Source organism: Neomonachus schauinslandi, chromosome 4, assembly GCF_002201575.2.
Source record: "Neomonachus schauinslandi chromosome 4, ASM220157v2, whole genome shotgun sequence".
NCBI classification, from domain to species: domain Eukaryota; kingdom Metazoa; phylum Chordata; class Mammalia; order Carnivora; family Phocidae; genus Neomonachus; species Neomonachus schauinslandi.
In genome coordinates, this window is record NC_058406.1 from 41,725,903 (window position 1) to 41,750,617 (window position 24,715).

Below are 24,715 nucleotides of genomic sequence, written 5' to 3' on the forward strand. Positions count from 1 at the left end.
GGTGTCCCTGACGCAGCGACGCGTGGGCCTGGGGTTGGCGGCCTTGTCTTGTCCTCGCGAACTCCCATCCCCCCATCCTTCCAGCCGCCGCAGCCTCCCGGGACGATGGTGGCCCGCCTGCTGCTGCTGCGCGCCTGGCCCCGGGGCCCTGCAGTTGGCCCGGGACCCCTGTGTCGGCCCCTTAGCTCAGGCTCGGGGTCCCGCGAGTACCTGCAGCTCAGCATCGTGCCCACTATGCACTTCCAGGACAGCCTGCCCAGGTGAGCCCGGCCTCCCGGTCCCCGTCGCCCGCTGGGATCGGCCCCAACCTTCACACCAGTCACTCACGACTCTTGTACTGAACCCGTTCCCACCCCCCAAACTCCTACCTGGGACGCTGTCGCAACGCGAAATCTAGAAATCCTTCACTTTGAGAATCTCCTGGCACAGGAATCTCAGAACTTTGGCATTCCCTACCAGAACCCCCCATTGCTTGCTCAGATTCTCTCTCCAGTAACCCAGCTTCCATCCAGATACCGGAGAGTCCCTCACATTTCTTCCTGAAAAATGCCCACCCTGCATATCTCCAGCACCACCCTTACCCCTCCAACTAGGGTGTCCCCTGATGTACTTTCATGACTGCCCCCCCCCCCGCCCCCGTTCCTGCCCAGAATATGGACAGGCCAATTCCTGATACATAGTAGTTACTCTCCCTCAACTTTTCCCAGCACTCCATCTTCAGGCCTGTTGCTCAGCCCCACTCACCATGCCTCCAATACTCTGCTCTTTTAGCAGCCCATGGGTCACCCAGCACATTCTCAAGTGCTCACCTTACCCTCCTCCAACCTCATCACTCCAAGGAGTCCTGTCTTCACCTGGAGGCCTTCACCTTCCAAAACTTCCTCAACTACCCGCGAGGTTTCTCTCCCTAATATATCCTCCCTAACACACATTATCTTCTGCAGCTTCAGCCCCCTCGCAGAATTCTAGACGCTACCCTCAGTGCCCCTCCCAAACTCTAATTCAGCTTAGATCCAAACCCACCCCCCAAATTTTTCTGTGTTCTTCCTCACCTGAGCTTACTCCCTCCTTCTAACACTTTGCCCAGAGTCTACTTCCCCTATGAAAACAGTCCCAATAAATCTTCCTCTCCTTTTCCCTCATTCAGTATTTTCTTTTCTTTTCCCACCTGGTATTTTCTTTAATTTGACTTCCCAGTTTTCCCAGTCTTTGAACTCCCAGCCTTAATCTGAGCCAGCCAAGGCTCCTTTTCCAATGTTAGAAAACCAGACTTTAACTTCTCTGCTTACTCACCAGTTAGTTCCCGGTGCCAAGTCCCAAAATTGTCTCAAAGACCCTTCTCACTTCCTTTCTCACCAAACTGCCACCAGGGATCTCCCAGTCCAGGACCTGGAGGCCAGGGCTCCCCACCCCATGAACAAAACAAAGATTGTGTGTCACAGGCGTCACCCCCAACTACCAGGTTGCTGTTTTTCTCCACATCCGGCAACTGTGTAACCCACTGTCATCTTTGCCCACCCCCACCCTCTCAGGAATAGCATCTGAGGTGATTATTGTGAAATAACAGTGTCCAGACATCTAAAGTGGGCTAAAATGAGATTATCTAGCCCCAACCCCACTGCTTAAATTTGGCAGGAGGAAGGGAGAAAAGAAAAGTGCCTCTGGGTGAAGCCTGGAACTTACCTCCTCCTTACCAGCCTGTGTGTGAGCTGAGCCTGTATGTGGGTGAAGGGTGAGAAATGACAGAACCTGTCTTCACTTGCCAAGCCCAGTAGTATTTGACTTTCTGGCAGGCCTGGGCTCCAGTCAGGTTTAATATCAGAGGGATTTTCTCCATTTTAGAATTGGAAAGCTGGGAGTAATACTCAAGATCATTTCCTCCAACCTACAGCACAAAAAATCTGTAGGAATTGAGCTAAAAACAGTAGTACTGAGTCCTCACCCATGCATAACTTTGAACAAGGACCACCAGGCCTCCATTACCTTAGCTGTAAATTGGTGGTTAAATAAGATGAGATTCCTTTTATCTCAGATTCTAGACTGGTAAAATGTATTATCTTTGGCACTCATTTTGATGTCCCACTTGGTGAAAAGCCCTGCCTTTGAAGTCTAGTAGAACTTGGTTTCAGATTCTAGATGTGACACTTAGTAACTTCAGGCAATTCAGTTAACTTCTTTGAGCCACAGTTCTTACCAGCGAGGTAGGAATGAAACACTCACTATTGTGAGCAGAGTGAGGTAAGATGCCAACAATAGGGAACTATCCTAATTAGTTTTCCTGGGAAGGACTAGTCCCTTTGTGGTAGTCCAACTGGATCTCCCTCCCTCCCTCCCTCTTCCTGTTCCTGTCATATCACTGCTGCCTTTTTTTTTTTTTAAAGATTTTATTTATTTATTTGAGAGAGACAGAGAGTGATCATGAGCTGGGGGAAGCGGCAGAGGGAGAGGGAGAAGCAGGCTCCCCACTGAGCAGGGAGCCCCACGCAGGGCTCAATCCCAGGACCTGGAGATCACGACCTGAACCGAAGGCAGACGCTCAACCGACTGAGCCACCCAGGCGCCCCCATCACTGCTGCCTTTTGACCATTTTCCTCTAGGTACCCGTGCACTGTCATTTATTTGTTTTAAGTGTTAATGATTTTTTCTTTGCTCCTTTTTAGTGTGCTCAAATATACGTCATATAAAATTTAGCATTTTAACTTTTATTATTTTATTTTTATTTTTATTTTTTAAAAATTTTATTATGTTATGTTAGTCACCGTACAATACATCATTAGTTTTTGATGTGGTGATCCACGATCCATTGTTTTCGTATAACACCCAGTGCTCCATGCAGTACGTGCCCTCCTTAATACCCATCACCGGGCTAACCAATCCCCCCTCCCCCCTCCCCTCTAAAACCGTTTGTTTCTCAGGTCCATAGTCTCTCATGGTTCATCTCTCCCTCCAATTCCCCCCCCCCATTTTCCCCTTCCTTCTCCTAATGTCCTCCATGCCATTTCTTATGTTCCACAAATAAGTGAAACCATATGATAATTGACTTTCTCTGCTTGACTTATTTCACTTAGCATAATCTCCTCCAGTCCCATCCATGTTGATGTAAAGATTGGGTATTCATCTTTTCTGATGGCTGAGTAATATTCCATTGTATATATGTTAACTACTTTTAGATGTATAGTTCAGTTAGGTGTTACTTTTAAGGGCCATATTTATATACACTGAACAGTTAACCTCAGAATATAAAACTGCACGTCCTGAGGGGACAAAGGGTGGATCAACCTGACCTACTCATTCACATTATTAATTTGAGAAACATTTATTGGTATGGATTTGGAGACCAATCAGTCATGGTGAGGAGCATACCATACAGTGGGGAAGATTTGACAGGTAAACAGATAGTTAAGATAAAATGTGATAAATGGGAAGCAGCATTTCATGATTGTCATCCTGAAAATAAAGAGCTGCAGTGAGAGGCAAATGAATGTTTATTTGGGATTAAAGAATCACTGTGTGGGGAGCACAAATTCAAGTAAATACCCAAATAGGATTCCTACTTGTAGGGTGAAAGCAACAGGTTTTTATGAGGAAGAGGAAGGGGGCAATTACATGAGTTGAATAAAAGGGGGAAAAATGTTTTCTATGCATGTTTACAAGCCAAACTACTCCGGTTATACGTTAACTGCTGACTTTTTTTTTTCCCAGGAAGTCCATAACCATCAGTCTTTTGATCAGGGTGTTTGTTCTGTTGACTTCTCAGTTGCTTAAGACAATTACCGTTTTGTCCAGAAGGTTTTGGCCAGTTCAAACAAAAGCAAGTAAGGCGGTTTCTCCACAATGGCTGCTCCAACTCCATTTTAAAATGGCTCCAGGGATGCCTGGATGGCTCAGTCGGTTAAGCGTCTGCCTGCCTTCGGCTCAGGTCATGATCTCTGGGTCCTGGGAATGAGCCTCACATCAGGCTTCCTACTGAGCAGGGAGTCTGCTTCTTTCTCTCTCTCTCTCTCCTTCTGCCCCTCTCCACCACACGTTCTCTCTCTCTCTCTCCCAAATAAAGAAATAAAATCTTTAAAAAAGAAACTTAAAAAATAAATACATAAAAGACCTAGTGGGAGTGGCTAGTGAAGAATAATAGCTAGTCGGGGCCAAACTGGATGTTGCTGAGCTGATGGAAGGAAATAGATAATACATTGCTAAGTTCTTGATAATACTTCACTTGATCCTCATAGTAGCCCAGTGAGCTATTAACAAATGGCAAAAGAGGGGGGCAAAGAGATAAGAAATTTGACTGAGATTACATGAATAGTAAGTGACGGTTTGGGTGCAAACCCAGATCTGTGGGATTCCAAAGGCTGTGAACTTCACCTCTCCATATACTAGACATGTTGGTGATAAACCTATGCTAGATGGACCTGGAACTTGATAGATAGGATTTCAGATCTCTCTGTGAGGCCGTTCCTCTCCATCTCCTGCCTGGGACATCAAGAAATTTGCCACCTGTCACCCTATAACTAGAAATGCAGTGGCAGAGCTGTGACTCAAGCCTGGGTCTCCATCTCATTCTCTTTCCACTGTGGCAGTAGTTCTTACCCTTCTACATTTCACAGATCATTAAAATTATGGGGGGAAAATATTGTTGACATTATTTCTTAAAAGAAAGGACCTTTAGTGACTCCCGTCCCCCATCCAAAAAAAGTGAGACAATCTCAGAATTAAGGGCAGACTTCTAAATGAAGTACGTTTAGCTTTGTGAAAAGCTCACTATACTGTCCATGTTTTTTCATTTCACTGTGAACCAGTAATTTCATAAACGTGGCCATCATCTGCCAAAGTATTAGATAATCCAGTGATGTGGACGGTATTGCTATTTGGCATTTACACTGAAGGCATTTTATATAAGGCAAAAATGAAAACCTGGTAAATTTGACATATTTGTTATCTTTTTTTTTTTAAAGGATTTTTATTTTTATTTTATTTATTTATTTATTTATTTTAAAGATTTTATTTATTTATTTGAGAGAGAGAGAATGAGAGACAGAGAGCATGAGAGGGAGGAGGGTCAGAGGGAGAAGCAGACTCCCTGCTGAGCAGGGAGCCTGATGTGGGACTCGATCCCGGGACTCCAGGATCATGACCCGAGCCGAAGGCAGTCGCTTAACCAACTGAGCCACCCAGGTGCCCCATATTTATTATCTTTTAAAAATTTTTTTATATAGAGGGGTGCCTAGGTGGCTCACTTGGTTAAGTGTCTGACTCTTGGTTTCAGCTCAGGTCATGATCTCGAGGTTATGGGATCAAGCCCTGCCGTGGGGCTCTGTGCTCAGTAGGGAGTCTGCTTCAGATTCTCTCTCCCTCTCATTCACTCTCTCTCAAATAAATAAATAAAATCCTCAAAACAATTTTTATACAGAAAACAGGTGATTTACAGAAAACTGGTATCCATGATAAAAAGTTTATATTTTTTTAATCCATACTGCCTTAATTTAGTTCCACTGAGAAAATTCAGTTTCTGTTGTATTAATAACCCCAAAAGAAATCATCATTCTGAAAACTTGCTTTTCCCCACTAAAGTAAGTTCAGGCTAGGGTTAACACTTGAGCTTTCAATAAGGACTGTTTTTTATAAAACTGTCATTGCATCTAATTGAGAATTTTGTTTAAAGAGAGGAACTTTTGTTAGTGTCCCTATTAAAACAAAGTCTTGAGAAGGGTAAGTAGGTAACTTTGTAATTATGAGGTAACTGAGGTAGTATTTGGGATTTCTGTGTAAGTCCATGAATATAAGGACAGTACTCACAATGTTAAAGTGTTGTGAGTAGTTACTCAGTACAGCCTAAGTCCATAATGACTGTAAGTAATTCAGATTAATTTTGACATCCTGTTTTTTATAAACATGCATTGAAAAATAAACTGAAGAATCACAGTATATCTTATAGTGGGGTTTTAAGCTATGTTTTATGGATAACTTTCCAGTTTTCCTAAATGGCTGCTGTATTTAGATGTATTGAATGTATCAGTATTAATTTTAGGTTGGCAGCACGAACTTGGCAAACTATGAGTAAGTTTTGGTACTACAGGATATATCATTCAGTTAAATTACTGACATGAAAAAGCAAGTGCACCTCACTATGCTGTCCATGTGTTTTCATTTCACTGTGGACCAGTAACTCCATTACCATCGCTGTCTTTGGGAATGCACTGGTAGAGAATGATGAGTACGGAAGCAAACAGGAAGATCTGGTTCTCCCATAGGACTCTTGGTGACCGGGCATGGCTTAATGGTCGATCCTGTATTTGGCTGGCCCTTGGACAGACCTGTGTTTCATTTCTGTATGATTCTCTGTCATAAAATGCACAAGGCAATTTAAAAATAGAACTTTCTTTTTTCATCTTGGGGGAGAAAACTGCAGTTGTTCAAACTAAGGGTAGGATTAAAATCAGTGCCAATACAGGGTTAGCAGAGGTATCGTAATTGTGAGTAGGAAACAAGAATGCTTCGGGCAGCTTCTGCTTCCCCATTTTGAATCTATTATTTGAATATTTATTTTGCTTGTAAAATTCATCATTAAGACATTAAAAAGTTCTTATTTTGCTTTAAAAAAAGTTACCATTGATACTCGCATTAGTAAATCCTTCTATTCTGATTGGCCTGTGGCTTCCCATTATTGGTTTTTTGGGGAAGGAAATTCACGACCCAGTAATTATTTATTAGTTTGGGTTATGAAGCTAACTGACCTCTTCCACATATTGTCACCCTTACACTTATTTTTTTCCCAGGCTGCCTATTCCCAAGCTTGAAGACACCGTTAAGAGATACCTCCGTGCGCAGAAACCTCTCTTAGATGATGGCCAGTTCAGGTAAATGCTGAGAACCCCAGATGACCTTGGTTGGGTGGTTCAAGAGAGGCTGGCAAGTACTAGCGGACCAAGCTTCAGGGAGTGTCTGTGATTTAGTTGGGTCTCCAGGGACCTGGGACCTAGTCCTGACATTTTCAAGTTCAGGAAATAGATTTTCACTCAGGAACGACTGAGCAAGCCCTGAAGTGAGATTCTCTCTGACCAGACTCAACAGGCAATGGTTTCTAAGCCAGAATGCCAAATTTGTACTGTATCTTGTCAGGTGGACCTGGAGGCTAGCTGGCACTGGTCATTGGCGGAGGGCATGTGCTCTTGGTAGGGAGTTCATTGACAAGAGCATATGGCAGGCCAAAAGTCTGCTTGGTGAGCATGTGTACTGAGTTAGATAGTATGCCCCCCAGATTCATTCCCTTCTTGGAACCTTAGTATGTGACTTTACTTGGAAATAGGATTGTGCAGGTGTAATTAATTAAGGTGAGGTCATACTGGAGTAGGGTGGGTCCTTAATCTCGTATGACTGGTGTCCTTGTGAGAAGAGGAGAAGAGACAGAGCCACAGCCATTGACGATGGAGGCAGAATTGGAATGCATCAATAAACCAAGGAATGCCAAGGATAGCTGGTAACACCAGGAACAAAGAGAACAGTCTCCCCTAGAGTCTTGAGGGAGAATATGGTCCTGTCAACACCTTAATTTTGTACTTCAAAGAACCATGAGAGCATAAATTTCTATTGTTTGAAGCCATGCAGTTTGTGGATGTTATGGCGGTCCTAGGAAGCTAATTCAGCATGGAATTGGACAGTAATATTGGATATTGTCAAAAGTGGGTTGCGTTAAGCTCTTGTATCCCAGCGCAGTTCACTTTTTCCATATTGGAAGGTTTTGTGCAGATAACTGGCATTGTCATTGGAATCACAGAGTCCTTCCCTGGATAGTGGTGGGAAATATAGATGAATTGTTCATAATCTAGTCCTCTGCTTTTAAATATTCTGTATTAGTCACTTGAAGCTTCTCTTGACATGGTAATGATTTAATAGCTACCAGTTACTAAGTATCATGTTTCAAACTATCCTGAATCCTTAGCTTTAAAAATATTTTTTATCCTTGTAAGGTGGTATATTATCTCTGGTTTACACATAAAGAAACTGAGACTCAGAGAGATGAAGTAACGTGTCCAGGGTCACGTAGTTTGACAGTGACAAAGCTAGAATTAAAACTCAGCTCTTCTGGACTCTAAAGCCTATCTCCTTTTCTCCATGCCAAGCTACCTCCTAGATTACAGATTGCTTTATGAGATGATGATTGATCTTCCTGATCCGTCATTTTAAGAAGATATCCTAAATTTGTCTGCTTTGGATTGATTGCTGTTCTTCTGATCAAAGGGACTTTCTGATCTCAGTCCTAGGTTTGAGGGATATGCTACTGGGGACCCAAATCTCAGTGTAAGAGTTCTTGGCCATGAGTCTAGAAATCATGTATTCCCTGTCATGGACTGATTCTGTCTTTTCGTGAACATTTCAGGAAAACAGAACAGTTTTGCAAGAGTTTTGAAAATGGGATTGGAAAAGAGCTGCATGAGCAGCTGGTTGCTCAGGACAAGCAGAATAAACGTACGAGCTACATTTCAGGTAGGCGGGCTGGGCTGTGGGCATGATAGCCCCCAAGCCCTCCACAATGGAAAGTAAGGTTTTGGTTTCAAAATATTTTTGGTGAGACCAGCCCACTAGTGTAATGCCTCATCCACTCTTTCCGAGGTAAGCTTTAAGGCAGAGTGAGGCCCTCCTCCACTAAGATCGTACCTGGAGTTTGTGCTGAAGAGCAATGTCTTGCCTTCTCTGCAGGTAGGATCCAGGCAGAGCCTAATCATTGGTTCTGTGAAAAGGTTGCAGGATTAAGTCCTGTACCCTCTGTGTGTCATCCTAGATCCTTCACACTCTGGCATAACTGCCCTCTCCAGCCTCATCACTTGTATTACCCTGACACTCTCCTGCCTCAGCAAAACTTGACAACTCACTGTTCCCTCAACCCTTTAGTCTTTCATTCTTCTGTGCCTTTGTCCATGTTGTTCTCACTACCATTTTTTAACCTAATAAATTCTTTCTTTAAGACCCAAGTATGTGGTTGCCATCGATGCTGGTGGGGGTGGGAGGTGGTGGTGGGCAAATTGGGTGAAAGGGGTCAAAAAGGTACAAACTTCCAGTTATAAAAGAAAGAAGTCATGGGGTATAACGTACAGCAGCGTGACTATAGTTAATAATACTGTATTGTATATTTGAAAGCCGCTAAGAGTATAAATCTTAAAAACTGTCATCACAAGAAAAGACAATTTTGTGACAGTGTGTGGTGACGGATGTTAACTAGACCTATTGTGCTGATCATTGTACAATATATACAGATACCAAATCATTGGGTTGTACACCTGAAAGTAATATCATGTTTTATGTCAGTTACATCTCTATTTTAAAAAGAAAAGAAAAAAAAAAACAACTCGGGTGGGATGATTTTTCCAGGAAACCTTTCAGTCCTCCTCCCTCTCCATCCAGAGCTGGTTGTTTCTGCCTCTGTTCCCACAGCACTTCTTTTCATTTAGTTTATATTTTAATAAGGTTATACATGCACATAGTTTAAAGAATCAAATAGTTCTACCAGGCTGGTTTGGAAAAACAGCAAGTTCCTGACCCTCCCCTAGTTTCCTGCTCCTCGCTTTCAGCTGCTCCTTCTTCTGACCTATACCCCCATCCTCCAAATCACATGCCTGTTACCACTGCGTTTTCACTTTTTCAGTTGGAGGCATGGTCTCTGACGTCTCATTGTGGAAGACCAGAGTCGGGCAGTCTCTCATCTCCCCACCACATGCGTGCACACGTCCGGTTCCGTGATTATCACGGTGCTCACTTGTTATTTTAGTTCCCTCGATACTTAGTGTTTATACTATTAGGACCATATAAACACTGTTGTCAGCTGAGCCGTGGGGCCTATTGAAATTGTCTTTCCTGTTCTTGTGTGAACACTTTTCCCCTGAAGTTAATAATAATCTTATGCTTTCTTTAGTTTTCTCTGTGCTTAATAATTTATTGGGGAAGTTTTTTTACGCTCTCATCTTCCTTCATAGTTTATCTCCAAGGTGCTTTTTTTCCTATTTGTTTTGTCCTCTTTTCTTTGTTCAGATCCTTTGTATTCCTTCTCTGTTGTCTTAGATTTGAGTGAGATATTAAAAAGCTTTTGGAAGCTCTGTGGAGGAGGGTGGAGCTGGTCCATCACAGCCTTACTGTAATGTGACCTGACTAAACCGTTTCCTTGGGGGGCCCCTAATGTTAATGTCTCTGGGTTAGAGTCCCAGGAAAGGCTTTTCCATTAAACTGCCACTTGCTACTACTGTTGAAGGAGTAGGGTAAGGGAAGAAGGCTTGAGATCTCAGCTATGACTTCTGTCCCCCAGTTATACTTTCTCCAGAGAGGAAAACTTCAGTCTGCAATTGGCGCAGGAAGGGAAGTGGGGGAGGGGGTGGGAGTTGGGGTCTAATTAAATAGCCTTTCAACCAGATATATCAAGGCTGCCAATTCCTGAGCACTCTGGGGGTTCTGCTGTGTATGTCATGTTATCTCCTGGCCCAGGGCTGGCGTTCTCGAGTCTGCCTTAGTCATTACCAGTTGTCTCAATGCTTTGGGACTTCCAGTTTTTGCTCTTGTCTCCTGTTTCATTCTCTTTGCCGTATTGGATTATATCTGTTTAAAATTCTTTTACTGGAGCGATCAGAGACATAAATTCATGTCTTCTTTCATCAAATGGATCTTACCCCAGTACTTTTTCTCTTGCCATTTCAGTGTATTACATCATGTTTTAATTCTGTTGGTATCCTTCACCAGAGAGTATCCATCATCCAGATCAGAGTGCATGTCCTATTCCTCTTTCTATCCCCCAGACTCTGCAGGGCCTGGCACAGCATGTTCTTGAAGAATGAAATGGAATGAATGGACCAACAAATGAATAACAGATAAATGTGTGTCCATTAATCCCTTCCCCAGTGCTTTACATGTGAAAATTATTTCCTCCAGTGGGAGATGGTTTTTATTTGTAGACTTTATCCGTGCTTGCTAATCTCAACAGGAACTTCCCTGGAAGACACATTTTCTGATAAAACATTGCTTCTGGAATTTTTACAGGTAAAGAATCCACAGGAATGCAGAAGGCTAGTTTGGATGATCCACATGAACTGATTGTTATTTGTAATTGCTTTTCAAACATTTCTTAAAAGAGCAAGTGCAGGGGCGCCTGGGTGGCTCAGTCGTTAAGCGTCTGCCTTCAGCTCAGGTCATGGTCCCAGGGTCCTGGGGTCGAGCCCCGCATCAGGCTCCCTGCTCGGCGGGAAGCCTGCTTCTCCCTCTCCCACTCCCCCTGCTTGTGTTCCCTCTCTCGCTGTGTCTCTCTCTGTCAAATAAATAAATAAATAAATAAAATCTTAAAAAAAAAAGAGCAAGTGCACAAATGTACAGAGTATATAGAATGATGGTGAATGTTGTCCCTGAAAGTGATGAAACAAGAGAAACCTAAGGAAAGGGGGTGAGAATTAACAGCTGTTCTGTTCGAGATGAATGAAAGTGAGGTGTTACTGTATTTCTTTAAGAGTCAAGAAAGGAAACAATGAGGAAGAAAAAGCAATAAACCTAGGGAAATGCAAATCCAAACCACAATAATATACCCACCAGAATGGCTCTAGTCAAAAAGACAGACAGTAACAATAATAAATGTTGCCCAGGACGTGGCAAAACTAGAACCCTCATATACTGCTGGTGGTAATGGTGCAGCCACTTTGGAAGACAACCTGGCAGTTCCTCAAAACGTTAAACTTAGACTTACGACATGTTCTAGCAATTCCACTTCTAGCTGTTTCCCCAAGAGAATTGAGAACATCCATCCACACAAAAACTTGTACATACCAGCATTATTCATAATAACCAAAAAGTGGAAACAACCTAAGGTCTACCAACAGATGAATGGATAAACAAAATGTGGTGTATCCACGTAATGGGACATTTTTCAGCAATACAAAAAAGTGAAGAACTGATACATGCTACAACCTGGCTGAACCTCAAAAACATAGTAAATGATAGAAGCCAGATGCAAAAGACCACATATTCTGTGGTCCCATTTATATGCCATGAATTATTGTAGATCAAAAAAATAATTAGGAAATTTCACCCTCTGGAGGTTGACGTCATTTTTTCTGCATATGCTTGATTATTTTTCGTTCTTAAATTTTATTTTTAGGGACTGCATTAACTTTTTATGATGTTCTTTTTTACTTTATCTTTTAGGCCCCTGGTTTGATATGTACCTAAGTGCTCGAGACTCCATCGTCTTGAACTTTAATCCATTCATGGCATTCAATCCTGACCCAAAGTCTGAGTATAACGACCAGCTCACCAGGGCAACCAACATGACTGTTTCTGCCATCCGGTTTCTGAAGACACTCCGGGCTGGTCTTTTGGAGCCAGAGGTTTTCCATTTGAACCCTGCCAAAAGTGACACTGAAACCTTCAAGAAACTCATACGCTTTGTGCCTTCCTTCCTGTCCTGGTATGGTGCCTACTTGGTTAATGCATATCCCCTGGATATGTCCCAGTATTTTCGGCTTTTCAATTCAACTCGTTTACCCAGACCCATTCGGGATGAGCTTGTTACTGATGAGAAGGCTAGGCACCTCCTCGTCCTAAGAAAAGGACAGTTCTATGTTTTTGATGTCCTGGATCAAGATGGAAACATTGTGAGCGCCTCAGAAATCCAGGCTCATCTGAAGTACATTCTCTCAGACGACAGCCCGGCCCCCACGTTTCCTGTGGCATATCTGACCACTGAGAACCGAGACGTCTGGGCAGAGCTCAGGCAGAAGCTGGTGAGTGGTGGCAATGAGGAGACCCTGAGGAAAGTGGACTCTGCCGTGTTCTGTCTCTGCCTAGATGACTTCCCCATGAAGGACCTTGTCCACTTGTCTCACAACATGCTGCATGGTGACGGCACCAACCGCTGGTTTGATAAGTCCTTTAACCTCATTATAGCCAAGGATGGCACTGCCGCCGTCCACTTTGAGCATGCTTGGGGCGACGGGGTGGCAGTGCTCAGGCTTTTAAACGAAATGTTTAAAGATAGCGTTCAGGCCCCTGCTGTCAGCCCCCAGAGCCAGCCGGCCCGCACGGATTCCCCTGCTGCCGTGCAGAAACTGAACTTCAAGCTGAATGATGCTTTGAAGACTGGCATCAGCTCCGCCAAGGAAAAGTTCGATGCCATCGTGAAAACCCTCACCATCAGCTTCATCCAGTTTCGCAGAGGGGGCAAAGAGTTCTTGAAGAAGCAGAAGCTGAGTCCTGACTCGGTAGCTCAGCTGGCCTTCCAGATGGCCTTCCTGCGGCAGTACGGGCAGACCGTGGCCACCTACGAGTCCTGTAGCACCGCAGCATTCAAGCACGGCCGCACTGAGACCATTCGCCCGGCCTCCGTCTTCACGAAGAGGTGTTCCGAGGCCTTTGTCAGGGAGCCCTCCCAACATAGTGCTGGAGAGCTTCAGCAGATGATGGCCGAGTGCTCCAAGTATCATGGCCAACTGACCAAAGAAGCAGCAATGGGTGAGTGGGGGTGGGGAGCCTGCCCTCCGCTCTGGCGTAAGCCTCAGTCATATCCTCCTCCGTGTCTGATTTCCACCGCTCACCGGTTCAGTCCATCTGCCAATCCCCAGATGATGATTATTGTCTACACTAGCAGTCTAAACAGCCAGATTAGCCATTAGGGATCAGAATGTTCTTTCCTCCTGCGCAGGGATAGAGAAATGGATCTAACTTCGTCCTCATTTAAGGTCACTTTCAGCTGTGACACACGATTCTCTTTTTCTTATTTATTGGTCATCTGTCTCACTTTTGACAGTTCAGGATTTCTAAGCCTGTAGCCCCTCTTACTTCACCTCACTTGCAATGTGTTGGCTTCCTATAAATAAGCCATCTCAAAAGCTCTTCCCAAATCTGTCATCCTTCCTTTACCTCTCTGTGGTAAAATTCAAGACCTAGAAAGGACCTGGAAGATCACATCATGCAGCCAAAAGTCCTGGAAGTAAAAGAGATCTCTGAGACATTCTGGTCTCGATCTCCATTTTAGGGGTAGGAAACTGAGGCCACTGGCTCAGCATTACACAACACATGAGCAGTAAAACTGAGATGAGAATGCTGGTCAAAACCCTTTCCATTTTGTTCCAGTGACTCAATCTTGTCTTTTACACTAGACTTAGACTTTGGATTTTATTTTAGTTTTTGAATCCATAGCTCTCTTCATGTTTTCTTTTTTTTTTTTTTTGACCGTTTGAGTCAAAAACTGATTCAGTTTTAGAATTTTTTTAAATCATACTTTCATTTTAGGCTCAGCTGCAGAGGTTAGTGAGTTGGAGGTGTGCATGCATAAGCAGGCAGAGCCTTCTTCCACTCTCAAAGATGCTGTGAAGGGGACTCCGACTACAGGTGGGGGGACGGTTACTAAGGTCACTTTCCGTTCTGGGATTCTGAGACTCTGGTTTTCTATTTTGTCTCTGACAGGCCAGGGCTTTGACCGACACTTATTTGCTCTGCGGTACCTGGCAGCAGCCAAGGGGATTGTTCTGCCTGAGCTATACCTGGACCCTGCATATGGGCAGATAAACCACAACATCCTGTCCACAAGCACACTGACCAGCCCAGCAGTGAACATCGGTGGCTTTGCCCCTGTGGTCCCTGATGGCTTTGGCATTGCGTATGCTGTTCATGACAACTGGATAGGCTGCAACGTCTCCTCCTACCCAGGCCGCAATGCCCGGGAGTTTCTCCAATGTGTAGAGAAGGCCTTAGAAGACATATTTGATGCCATAGAAGGCAAATGCCTCAAAACTTAGCTTCTGGGTGGGTGAAAAGCCTCCATCGCTTCATTGACATGAAAATTGGGGCCTGTGTAGCCAAAAGGTGCTACTCTGTATACAAAGGAAACTAATCATGAGGTGCCTAAGCAGTCAGTGCTGCAAGGCTTGACCTTTAAAGTCATGGTTTTAAAGCTAAATATATAATTGCCAAGTGGGACTAGATCACAACTAAAGAGAATGGGAGATTTCAATTTTAAGGGCATTTGATCAGGAGGTGGGATTTGGAAGGATAACTTAGGTGTATTTATTGTTGAAGCAGAAATAAAATTTAATTGTTGCTTGGAGGTGGTTCCTTTTAGTTGTTGTTCAACCTAATTTCCTAATCCCCACAAAGAACTTTCCAACATTAAGTTCTGTAAGTGCAGGTAACAGTAAGTTCCCACTGGCTCCTGGCTCTTCAGGTGAGGTGGGAAGTGCTGTTTCATCCTCCCTTTTAACTTCTCTCTCTCCTGGGACATCCTCTCTAAAAATCCTCTTCATTTTTCTGGAAAGTGGGCTGCTGGTGCCTGATTCTGATAGTCCTGCGGCAGCAAAGGGTATTCCTATGGATTTGGGGAGTACTATTTGACTATTCCAGCCAAATGATTTATAATTGGTGTGTATTTAATCAGTTGAATCTTTCATGCTATCTATGGTCTAATGTACACGTGACTACTCGGTACGTTTGAAATCTGGTTTTGAGTGAACACAGAATTTTTGTTAACAATCTGTTGTTGAACGCTGCTGTAACATGAAAGGAAGGGTGTTTGGTTCTGTTCTGTCTTGTGTTTTGAAAAGGAAGGGTTTTTGTTTGTGTTTAATTTTAGCTGCATTTGTGTGGATCTCCCAGGGACTTACTGCACAGCTGGGATTTGAATTCTGGTGTGAGCCAGTCACAAAGCATTTCCAATGCATTATCTCACTTAATTCTCCTTACAGTTCACATAAATATGCCTGCACCTCTTCTTAGTCGACTCCACCGGTCCTTCACTCAGTAATCACTATTTAGTGACTACCCAACAGGTACCAGGTCCCCCGTATTCCGTGGTTTAACCAGAGAGGGACAGCCGATAGCTGCAAGTGCATGTGAACATCACGTTGTTCCCATCTATGAAGCACGATCAAGAAAACCTGATGAAGAAGCCCGAACCGGAGCCTGGCTGCGCGCGCGTGCGCCACCGGAAGCACTAGCCGAGGTCCCACCCCGCTGCCGGTATCGCTGCCGGGGCGCCGCACTTCTGCTTCCTGCTCTCTGTTCTTCGTGGTGCCTGCCTTGTGCTCTCGGCCGCCGAACAACGCTGGCGGCTTCGTGCACCTGTGCGGGCTCAGGAAATGGTTGACAAAGCGACAGGCAAGTTCAAAGGCAAATTTAAAACCTATGCTATGTGTGGGGCCATTTGCAGGGTGGGTGAGTCAGGTGACTCTGAGTGGCCAAGGCCGACGGCGTTGTCTCAAAGAACTTCTGACAGGAGAGGATCATGGGTGTATGATATTTGTCAGATAAATAGTGACCCCTCCCTCCAAAACACCTGAACTGGTATCCTGGTTCTCCCATGTCCTCCCTGTATGACCAAAGGCAAGTTACTCCGCTTCTCTGGTGTGTGTTCCTCTTTGTAATCGAGGACAGTTCCTGTGGCATGGGATGTAACGAGGACTGGCAATAATGATACAGATGAAGCACCTGGCAAGTGGTTGAAGCTCAGTCTGTGTTCTCTTGCTGCTGTGTGATGTTTGTGCTGCTGCTGTTCCATTCCTTATCGAAGCGTTGACCTCACTTGAAGAGCGAGCTCCCCACAGTATGAGCTCTTAAAACCAAAACCTTGGTTGAAACTTGCAGAGCTGAGATGTAATATTTCATGCATATGTTCAGGGTGAATGTACCCTTGGGCAGCACCCCTTGGGGACATGAAGTTCTTTAAAGGAATCTCTTCTGTGGTCTGTCTCCGTGTTCAGCATTCCTACTTACAACTTATCCCCCCTTCCTCCTGGTCTTGGATTCCTCCTGGGAAGGCTTCTGCAGTGGTACCTGGGATGGCAGAAACAATTATTAAGTCTCGACCGAGTTGGGGCTCATACATAAGTGTTGCACATTTGTAAAGCATTCAGCTGATTTGATCCCCTCAACTCTGGAATGGACTGAAGTTGTTATCTCCAGTTTACATACAGAAGATGGATAGTTGGGGAATGTAAGAAGGTCACTTGATAAGTGGTAGGATCAGGACAGGCTCTTTTGATTCCTTGTCCAAGGCTCTTTTATTATGTTTCTGTTCATCTAGGCTTCCAGTAATTACATCTTAAACTAGCTGGCCTCCCGATTCAGGAGAACGAACTTTGTTAAATGAATCCGTGCTCCTCCTGACCCTAAAGCAACTCCCATGTGGAGTCTCCTTTGTGAGGAGTGGGCTTTGGGAAGTCAAGTTTTGTCTAGGTGGCTTTCTCTCTTCGTGACTCCAGAACAAGTGTGGCACATCTCCAGATTCACAGCATACCAGCCTCTCTGGAGATTATCTGCTTCTCACTGAGGTGCCCCCAGGTCACCCAAAGCGAGTTTTGTGGATACCATGTAGCTTATTTTTTTTAAACAGCTTTATTGAGATATACATCACATATTATATATTCCACTTATTTAAAATGTGTCAATCATTTTAGCATATCCACAGTTATGCAACCATCACTACAATGAATTTTAGAACATTTTCATCCCCAAAAGAAACTCTCTACCCATTAGCAGTCATTCCCCTTTTCCCTCAACTCCCCCCCGCTCCCCCAAACACTAAAAACACTAATCTACTTCTTGTCCCTATAGTAATTTTTTTATTTTGGACATTTCGTATAAATGGAAATATACTATATATGTAAGGCCTTTTGTGGTTGACTTCTTTCACTTAGCCTAATGTCTGCAAGGTTTATCCATGTTCTAGTATGTATCAGTATTTTCTTTTTATTGCTGAATACTATTTCAGCCTGTGGATATACCACATTTTATTTATTCATTCACCAGTTGATGGTCATTTGGGTTCTACTTTTGGCTATTATTATTTTTTTAAATTTTATTTTATTATGTTATGTTAGTCACCATAGTTTTTGATGTAGTGTTCCATGATTCATGGTTTGCGTATAACACTAGTGCTCCATGCAGTACATGCCCTCCTTAAGACCCATCACCTGGCTAACACATCCCCCACCCCCCTCCCCTCTAGAACCCTCAGTTTGTTTCTCAGAGTCCTAGTCTCTCATGGTTCGTCTCCCCCTCCGATTTCCCCCCTTCATTTTGCCCTTCCTACTACTTCTTTTTTTTTTTTAAACATATGATGTATTATTTGTTTCAGGGGTATAGGTCTGTGATTCATCAGTCTTACACAATTCATAGCGCTCACCATAGCACATACCCTCCCCAGTGTCCATCACCCAGCCACCCCATCCCTCCCACCCTCCACCACTCCAGCAACCCTCAGTTTGTTACCTGAGATTAAGAGTCTCTTATGGTTTGTCTCCCTCTCTGGTTTCATCTTGTTTCATTTTTTCCTCCCTTCCCCTATGATCCTCTGTTTCTCAAATTCCTCTTATCTGTGAGATCATATAATATTGTCTTTCTCTGACTGACTTATTTCGCTTAGCATAATACCCTCTAGTTCCATCCACATTGGTGCAAATGGCAAGATTTCGTGTTTTGTTTTTGATGCTGCATAATATTCCGTTGTATATATATACCACATCTCTTTATCCATTCATCTGTTGATGGACATCTTGGCTCTTTCCATAGTTTGGCTATTGTGGACATTGCTGCTATAAACATTGGGGTGCACGTACCCCTTCGGATCCCTACATTTGTATCTTTAGGGTAAATACCCAGTAGTGCAATTGCTGGATTGTATGGTAGCTCTATTTTCAACTTTTTGAGGAACCTCCATACTGTTTTCCAGAGTGGCTGCACCAGCTTGCATTCTCACTAACAATGTAGGAGGGTTTCCCTTTCTCCGCATCCTTGCCCACATCTGTCGTTTCCTGACTTGTTAATTTTAGCCATTCTGACTGGTGTGAGGTGGTATCTCACTGAGGTTTTGATTTGGATTTCCCTGATGCCGCGTGATGTTGAGCACTTTTTCGTGTGTCTGTTGGACATTTGGATGTCTACTTCGCAGAAATGTCTGTTCATGTCTTCTGCCCATTACTTGATTGGATTATTTGTTCTTTGGGTGTTGAGTTTGACAAGTTCTTTATAGATTTTGGATATTAGCCCTTTACCTGATACGTCATTTGCAAATATCTTCTCCCATTCTGTCAGTTGTCTTTTGGTTTTGTTGACTGTTTCCTTTGCTGTGCAAAAGCTTTTTATCTTGATGAAGTCCCAAGAGTTCATTTTTGCCCTTGCTTCCCTTGCCTTTGGCGATGTGTCTAGGAAGAAGTTGCTGCAGTTGAGGGAGAAGAGATTGCTGCCTATGTTCTCTATTTTGATGGATTCCTGTCTCACCTTTAGGTCTTTCATCCATTTTGAGTCTATTTTTGTGTGTGGTGTAAGGAAATGGTCCAGTTTCATTCTTCTGCATGTGGCTGTCCAATTTTCCCAACACCATTTGTTGAAGAGACTGTCTTTTTTCCATTGGACATTCTTTCCTGCTTTGTCAAAGATTAGTTGACCATAGAGTTGAGGGTCCATTTCTGGGCTATCTATTCTGTTCTATTGATCTATGTGTCTATTTTTGTGCAAGTACCATAATGTCGTGATGATTACAGCTTTGTAATAGAGCTTGAAGTCCGGAATTGTGATGCCACCAGCTTTGCTTTTCTTTTTCAACATTCCTCTGGCTATCCAGGGTCTTTCCTGGTTCCATACAAATTTTAGGATTATTTGTTCCATTTCTTTGAAAAAAGTGGATGGTATTTTGATGGGGATTGCATTGAATGTGTAGATTGCTCTAGGTAGCATTGACATCTTCACAATATTTGTTCTTCCAATCCATGAGCATGGAACGTTTTTCCATTTCTTTGTGTCTTCCTCAACTTCTTTCACGAGTATTCTAGTTTTCTGAGTACAGATTCTTTGCCTAAGATACTTTCCTAGGTATCTTAAGGTTTGGGGTATGATTGTAAATGGGATCGACTCCTTAATTTCTCTTTCTTCTGTCTTGTTGTTGGTGTATAGAAATGCCACTGATTTCTGGGATTGATTTTATATCCTGCCACTCTACTGAATTCCTGTATGAGTTCTAGTAGTTTGGGGTGGAGTCTTTTGGGTTTTCCACATAAAGTATCATATCATCTGCAAAGAGTGAGAGTTTGACTTCTTCTTTGCCAATTCAGATGCCTTTTATTTCTTTTTGTTGTCTGATTGCTGTGGCTAGGACTTCTAGTACTATGTTGAATAGCAGTGGTGATAGTGGACATCCCTGCCGTGTTCCTGACCTTAGGGGGAAAGCTCTCAGTTTTTCCCCATTGAGAATGATATTCGCTGTGGGTTTTTCATAGATGGCTTTTATGATACTGAGGTGTGTGTCCTCTATCCCTACACTCTGAAGAGTTTTAATCAAGAAAGGATGCTGTACTTTGTCAAATGCTTTTTCTGCATCTACTGAGAGGCTCATATGGTTCTCGTTCTTTTATTAATGTATTGTATCGCATTGATTGATTTGTGGATGTTGAACCAAACTTGCAGCCCAGGAATAAATCCCACTTGGTCGTGGTGAATAATCCTTTTAATGTACTGTTGGATCCTATTGGCTAGTATTTTGGTGAGAATTTTTGCATCCCTGTTTGTCAGGGATATTGGTCTGTAATTCTCCTCTTCGATGGGGTCTTTGTCTGGTTTTGGGATCAAGGTAATGCCGGCCTCATAAAATGAGTTTGGAAGTTTTTCTTCCATTTCTATTTTTTGGAACAGTTTCAGAAGAATAGGTATTAATTCTTCTTTAAATGTTTGGTAGAATTCCCCTGGGAAGCCATCTAGCCCTGGGCTCTTATTTGTTGGGAGATTTTTCATTACTGCTTCAATTTCCTTACTGGTTATGGGTCTGTTCAGGTTTTCTATTTCTTCCTGGTTCCGTTTGGGTAGTTTATAAGTCTCTATACTTTGGCTATTATGAATAATTCTTCTGTGAATATTTGTGTATAAGTTTTTGTGTGAACATTTTTTCATTTCTTCTGGGTATAGACCTAGGAATGGAATTGCTGAGTCATGTAGTAGCTCTGTTTAGTCATTTAAGGAACTGCTAGGGTGTTTTCCACAGTAGCTGCACCATTTTACATTTCCACCAGTAGAATATGCAGGTTCCAGTTTCTCCACATGCTCACCAGTGCTTATCATCCGTCTTTTTTGCCATATAGCCATTCTGGTGGGTGTGAAGTGGTATTTCATTGTGGTTTCTAATAGCTTATGTTTTAAGCTAGACCACATCAAACATGCTTTCCAAATCTAGTGACACCTCCCTAATTACCTTCATGTGACACAATGACAAAGAATGGGAGCCAGGATTTGAGGAGGTAGACATGAGACTGAGACAGGTGGTGGATGGAGAAAGTGAGGGAGGTTATGGTGTTGCAGGGTCATCCTGTCCTCCATCCTCCTACTCCTAGCTTTGACTTCTGTTTTAGCCATTAAGGAGCCTGACACATATTGGGTTATTGCTGGAGATCGCTCTCTTGTTCCCTCCTGACACCCATACCTATGAAGGTAATTTTTTGGCTCCTCCTATCAAGAGGTGGAGTCTATTTCTTCATTCCTAACTGGCCCTCCTGCCCCTAGACCCCACTCATTCCCTCCAGTCCATTCTCCCTCCTCACTGTAGCCAGTGATTTTTCTCATGTTCAAGCCTGATCATATCCCTGCTTAAAATTCTAAAATGGTTTTTCATTACCTTGGAAAGAAGTTCATACCCATTAATGTGACAGTTGAGTCTCTGATGGAGCTGACCCAGCTGATCTCTTTTCAGCCTCACCTCTCTTAAAGCCTTACGCTTCCTCAGGGATGCCATGCCATGCTGTTGCCTCTGCTTGGAACACAACTCCTTCCCCGCCCTTTTGCTCAACTTCTGCTCAACTTTCAGGTTTCAACTAGATTTCACTTCCTCTAGGAGACTGTCCCTCACCCCATCCTCTGAGACCGAATTAGTTAGTGCCCCTTTTGAGCATGCCTAAGACGTCTTGGCAGTCTCTCCTTTCCCACAGCACTTTTCAGTTTCTGCAACTTTCTCCACTGTTAGACTGTGGGCAACCAGAGGGCCCCCAGAGCTTGTTAAATTTTGGGAACTGACTGACTGATTATCCCTCTGAAGCCCTGTAGTGGGATTGTCTGTTTATCTGTCGCAGCAAGCGTCTTTAGGGCTGAGGGCTATATCATGCATCCCCATGTTCAACGTAGTGCGTGGCACATGAGCCGTGTAGTACGTGGAACAGCAGGATGGGGACTGTTGCTTAGAGGTTCTGGAGTTGGGCAGAGAGAGTGAACAATAGTGCTTACAGTTAAATACGTAGAATGTACTGAAGCGGCCTCTCCATATTAATGCTAGGTGAGTAGGAAGAGTGGCACCAACCTGGCGAGAGCCCAGGTCTTCCAGACAAGCTAGCTCATTGAATTGATTGCAAATTCATTTCCCTCTCTAGTTATTGTTAAAACATTGTTATTAGGATATTTCAAAAGGGAGAAAAAAGTTTCTGGTTTTCTCACTGATTAGTCTTTGACAGTTCAACTCCCTATATTTGTCTGTAGTAGTAGCGATTCTTAAGGTTGTAAAATTCCTTGGATTGTCTAGACCAGTAATTCCTGCCTGGATGTATCAGAACCGGAATTCTGATGTGATAAATCTGGTCTAAGTCACATGTGAGGTCTGAATCCTTATAATCTTTTCTTCTTGAAGAAAAGAGGCTGCTTCAGAAACTCTACACTTGGTGCTAGTTTGTCCCTATGGAGTATAACTGGCTTTGCCCTTTCCCGTATGGGAATTCTTCAGCTCTATAAAGACTGATCATGTCTGCCCACCCCGCCCCACCTTACGCTTCCTCGTGTTTTCTCCTGGATAAACCTCTCCTGTTCTCACAGTGTACCCCACAGGAATCATCTCCAGGCCTAGTGAGTTTTGTTTGTAATTGCATTAAAGTGCAGAGCACCAGTGAAACAACCCCACAGCATGGACTGACCGATGGGGAGGAGAGTGCTGCTCTCACCCTACCTCTTGCCATTATTTCTTTTGCTCTAGCCTATGACCACTTTTAATTCAGTTTGCAGTTGGCATAGGTTGAGCTTATTATGGACTAACCCAAAGCCCACAGGTCTTTCTCACATGCAACTCAATCCATGTCTGCTATAAATCTAAGTAATTGGCTTTTATAATCAACAGCGGGCATTTGTCCTATCTTGTTAGATTGTATGTTTTGGTTCCAAACCAATTCTTTCGCAATAGGAAGCAGTAGGCTCAGAAGAGGGAGCTGTAACAGCCATACTTGGGGAATTAGGGCACCGTTAGTTATTCACTGCTGATTCCCAGTTTAGGAAGCAGCAACATGTGATTAGTCGGTCATTAGAGAACAGCCCAGACTGTCTGCATTTCTAACCAAGTCGTCACTGCTTCCATTCCCTGCCGTATGGTGCCCCCGACATTGTGCTGAACATGTTGCCTTCATTATCTCCTTTAGTCCCTGCAGCAGCCCAGAGCAAACCCTGCTGTGAAATCCGGGTGTGCTCTGGTGGTCTGGATACATCAGATTCATTCAAGAATGCTTTTAAATAAAAGAAAATCTCAGGTCTTAGCCCAGAGATTCTAATTCAGTAGGAATGAAGTGGGGCCAGGAAATGTCTTTTTCAAAAGTTTTCCCAGGATCCAGTGCACCTGTTTGGGAGTAACTTTTATAGTTGCTTGGCTCTTGAACAGCACAGCTTAGGTCTCATTCACCTTCCGCCCTGTAGAGCTTGCTGCAGCAGAAGCCCCCAGGGAAGATGGCTGAATCAAATTTCAGATGCACAGTGTCAGGAGAGTGAAGATGGTTGGTGTTTTGAGTCCTGAACTTTCTGAAGACCAGGCATGCAGCTTTCTCTGGGGGTCTGATAGCTAACCAGGGAAAGGGCTCAGCCCAGGGTGACTTGGCTCACAGAGGAATGGGGACAGCATTGTGAGATGATAAGGCTGCCTGGCCAGGCAGAGATCCTGGGGGCCTCTGCCCTTCCTGGGAAAGAACAGAAATGACTGTTGTCCACGAGAATGCAGCTTAATCTTACCCAACCTTCAACTCGCTGTTATTCACCAAAAGCCAAGCTTCAAAAAATGCTATTGGATAAAGATGGTACCTTTTAAACAGCTGTTCAAGGATAATGTTAGAAGGGCACACTGAGGATCTTTGCGGAATGTCCAAACAAGACGGCAGAGAACTTAGGACTCAGATGGTCTCATCTTCCACTTGTCCCTGCATCTAGCAGCTTTAACTTCACTACTTGGACAGGAGGCCAGTCCTGGAGTGTGGGGCAGGGAACTAACTTTCCTGGTGATGAGGGGCAGGCCTCAGACATGCCACCACCATTTTGACTAATTTTTATCCAGTAACATAATGTCAGAGCTGAAAGTGCCCTTTTTTTTGATGGAGAAAATGGGGTCCTGAGAGGGACCGTACTTGCCCAGCGTTTACAGTGAGCCAGACACTGAGCCTTGGGTTCTTGTACCCCAACATGCTGCTGCACCAAAGCCCCCAAGATAACTAACCTTGGAATAGACTTTTTTTTTTTTTAGATTTTATTTATTTATTTGAGAGTGAGCGACACAGATAGGGATAGAGATAGTGACAGGGAGAAGCAGGCTTCCTGCTGAGCAGGGAGCCCGACGTGGGGCTCGATCCCAGGACCCTGGAATCATGACCTGAGCCAAAGGTAGATGCTTAACCAACTGAACCACCCAGGCGCCCCTAGAATAGACTTTCCTATGCAGGGGAAACAGGGTCCCAGTATCATTTACTGCACACATTTAAATAATTGG

General features: G+C 43.7%; 1 protein-coding gene across 4 annotated transcripts in view; it reads left to right on the forward strand.

Annotated features, from left to right (window-relative positions):
- Positions 1-24,715, forward strand: part of CPT2 (carnitine palmitoyltransferase 2) — a 26,702-nt gene continuing 1,987 nt past the window's right edge. The window contains exons 1-5 of one of the 4 annotated variants that reach the window (XM_021684322.2): positions 1-260; positions 6,774-6,854; positions 8,375-8,481; positions 12,169-13,473; positions 14,428-15,314. In XM_021684322.2, the coding sequence (XP_021539997.1) occupies positions 106-260; positions 6,774-6,854; positions 8,375-8,481; positions 12,169-13,473; positions 14,428-14,759 (1,980 nt within the window). In that variant the 5' untranslated portion in view covers positions 1-105 and the 3' untranslated portion in view covers positions 14,760-15,314. Of the gene's footprint in view, positions 261-6,773; positions 6,855-8,374; positions 8,482-12,168; positions 13,474-14,424; positions 15,315-24,715 lie in introns of those variants that run through there. The other 3 variants (XM_021684323.2, XM_044914517.1, XM_021684324.2) reach the window with 3 other exon arrangements.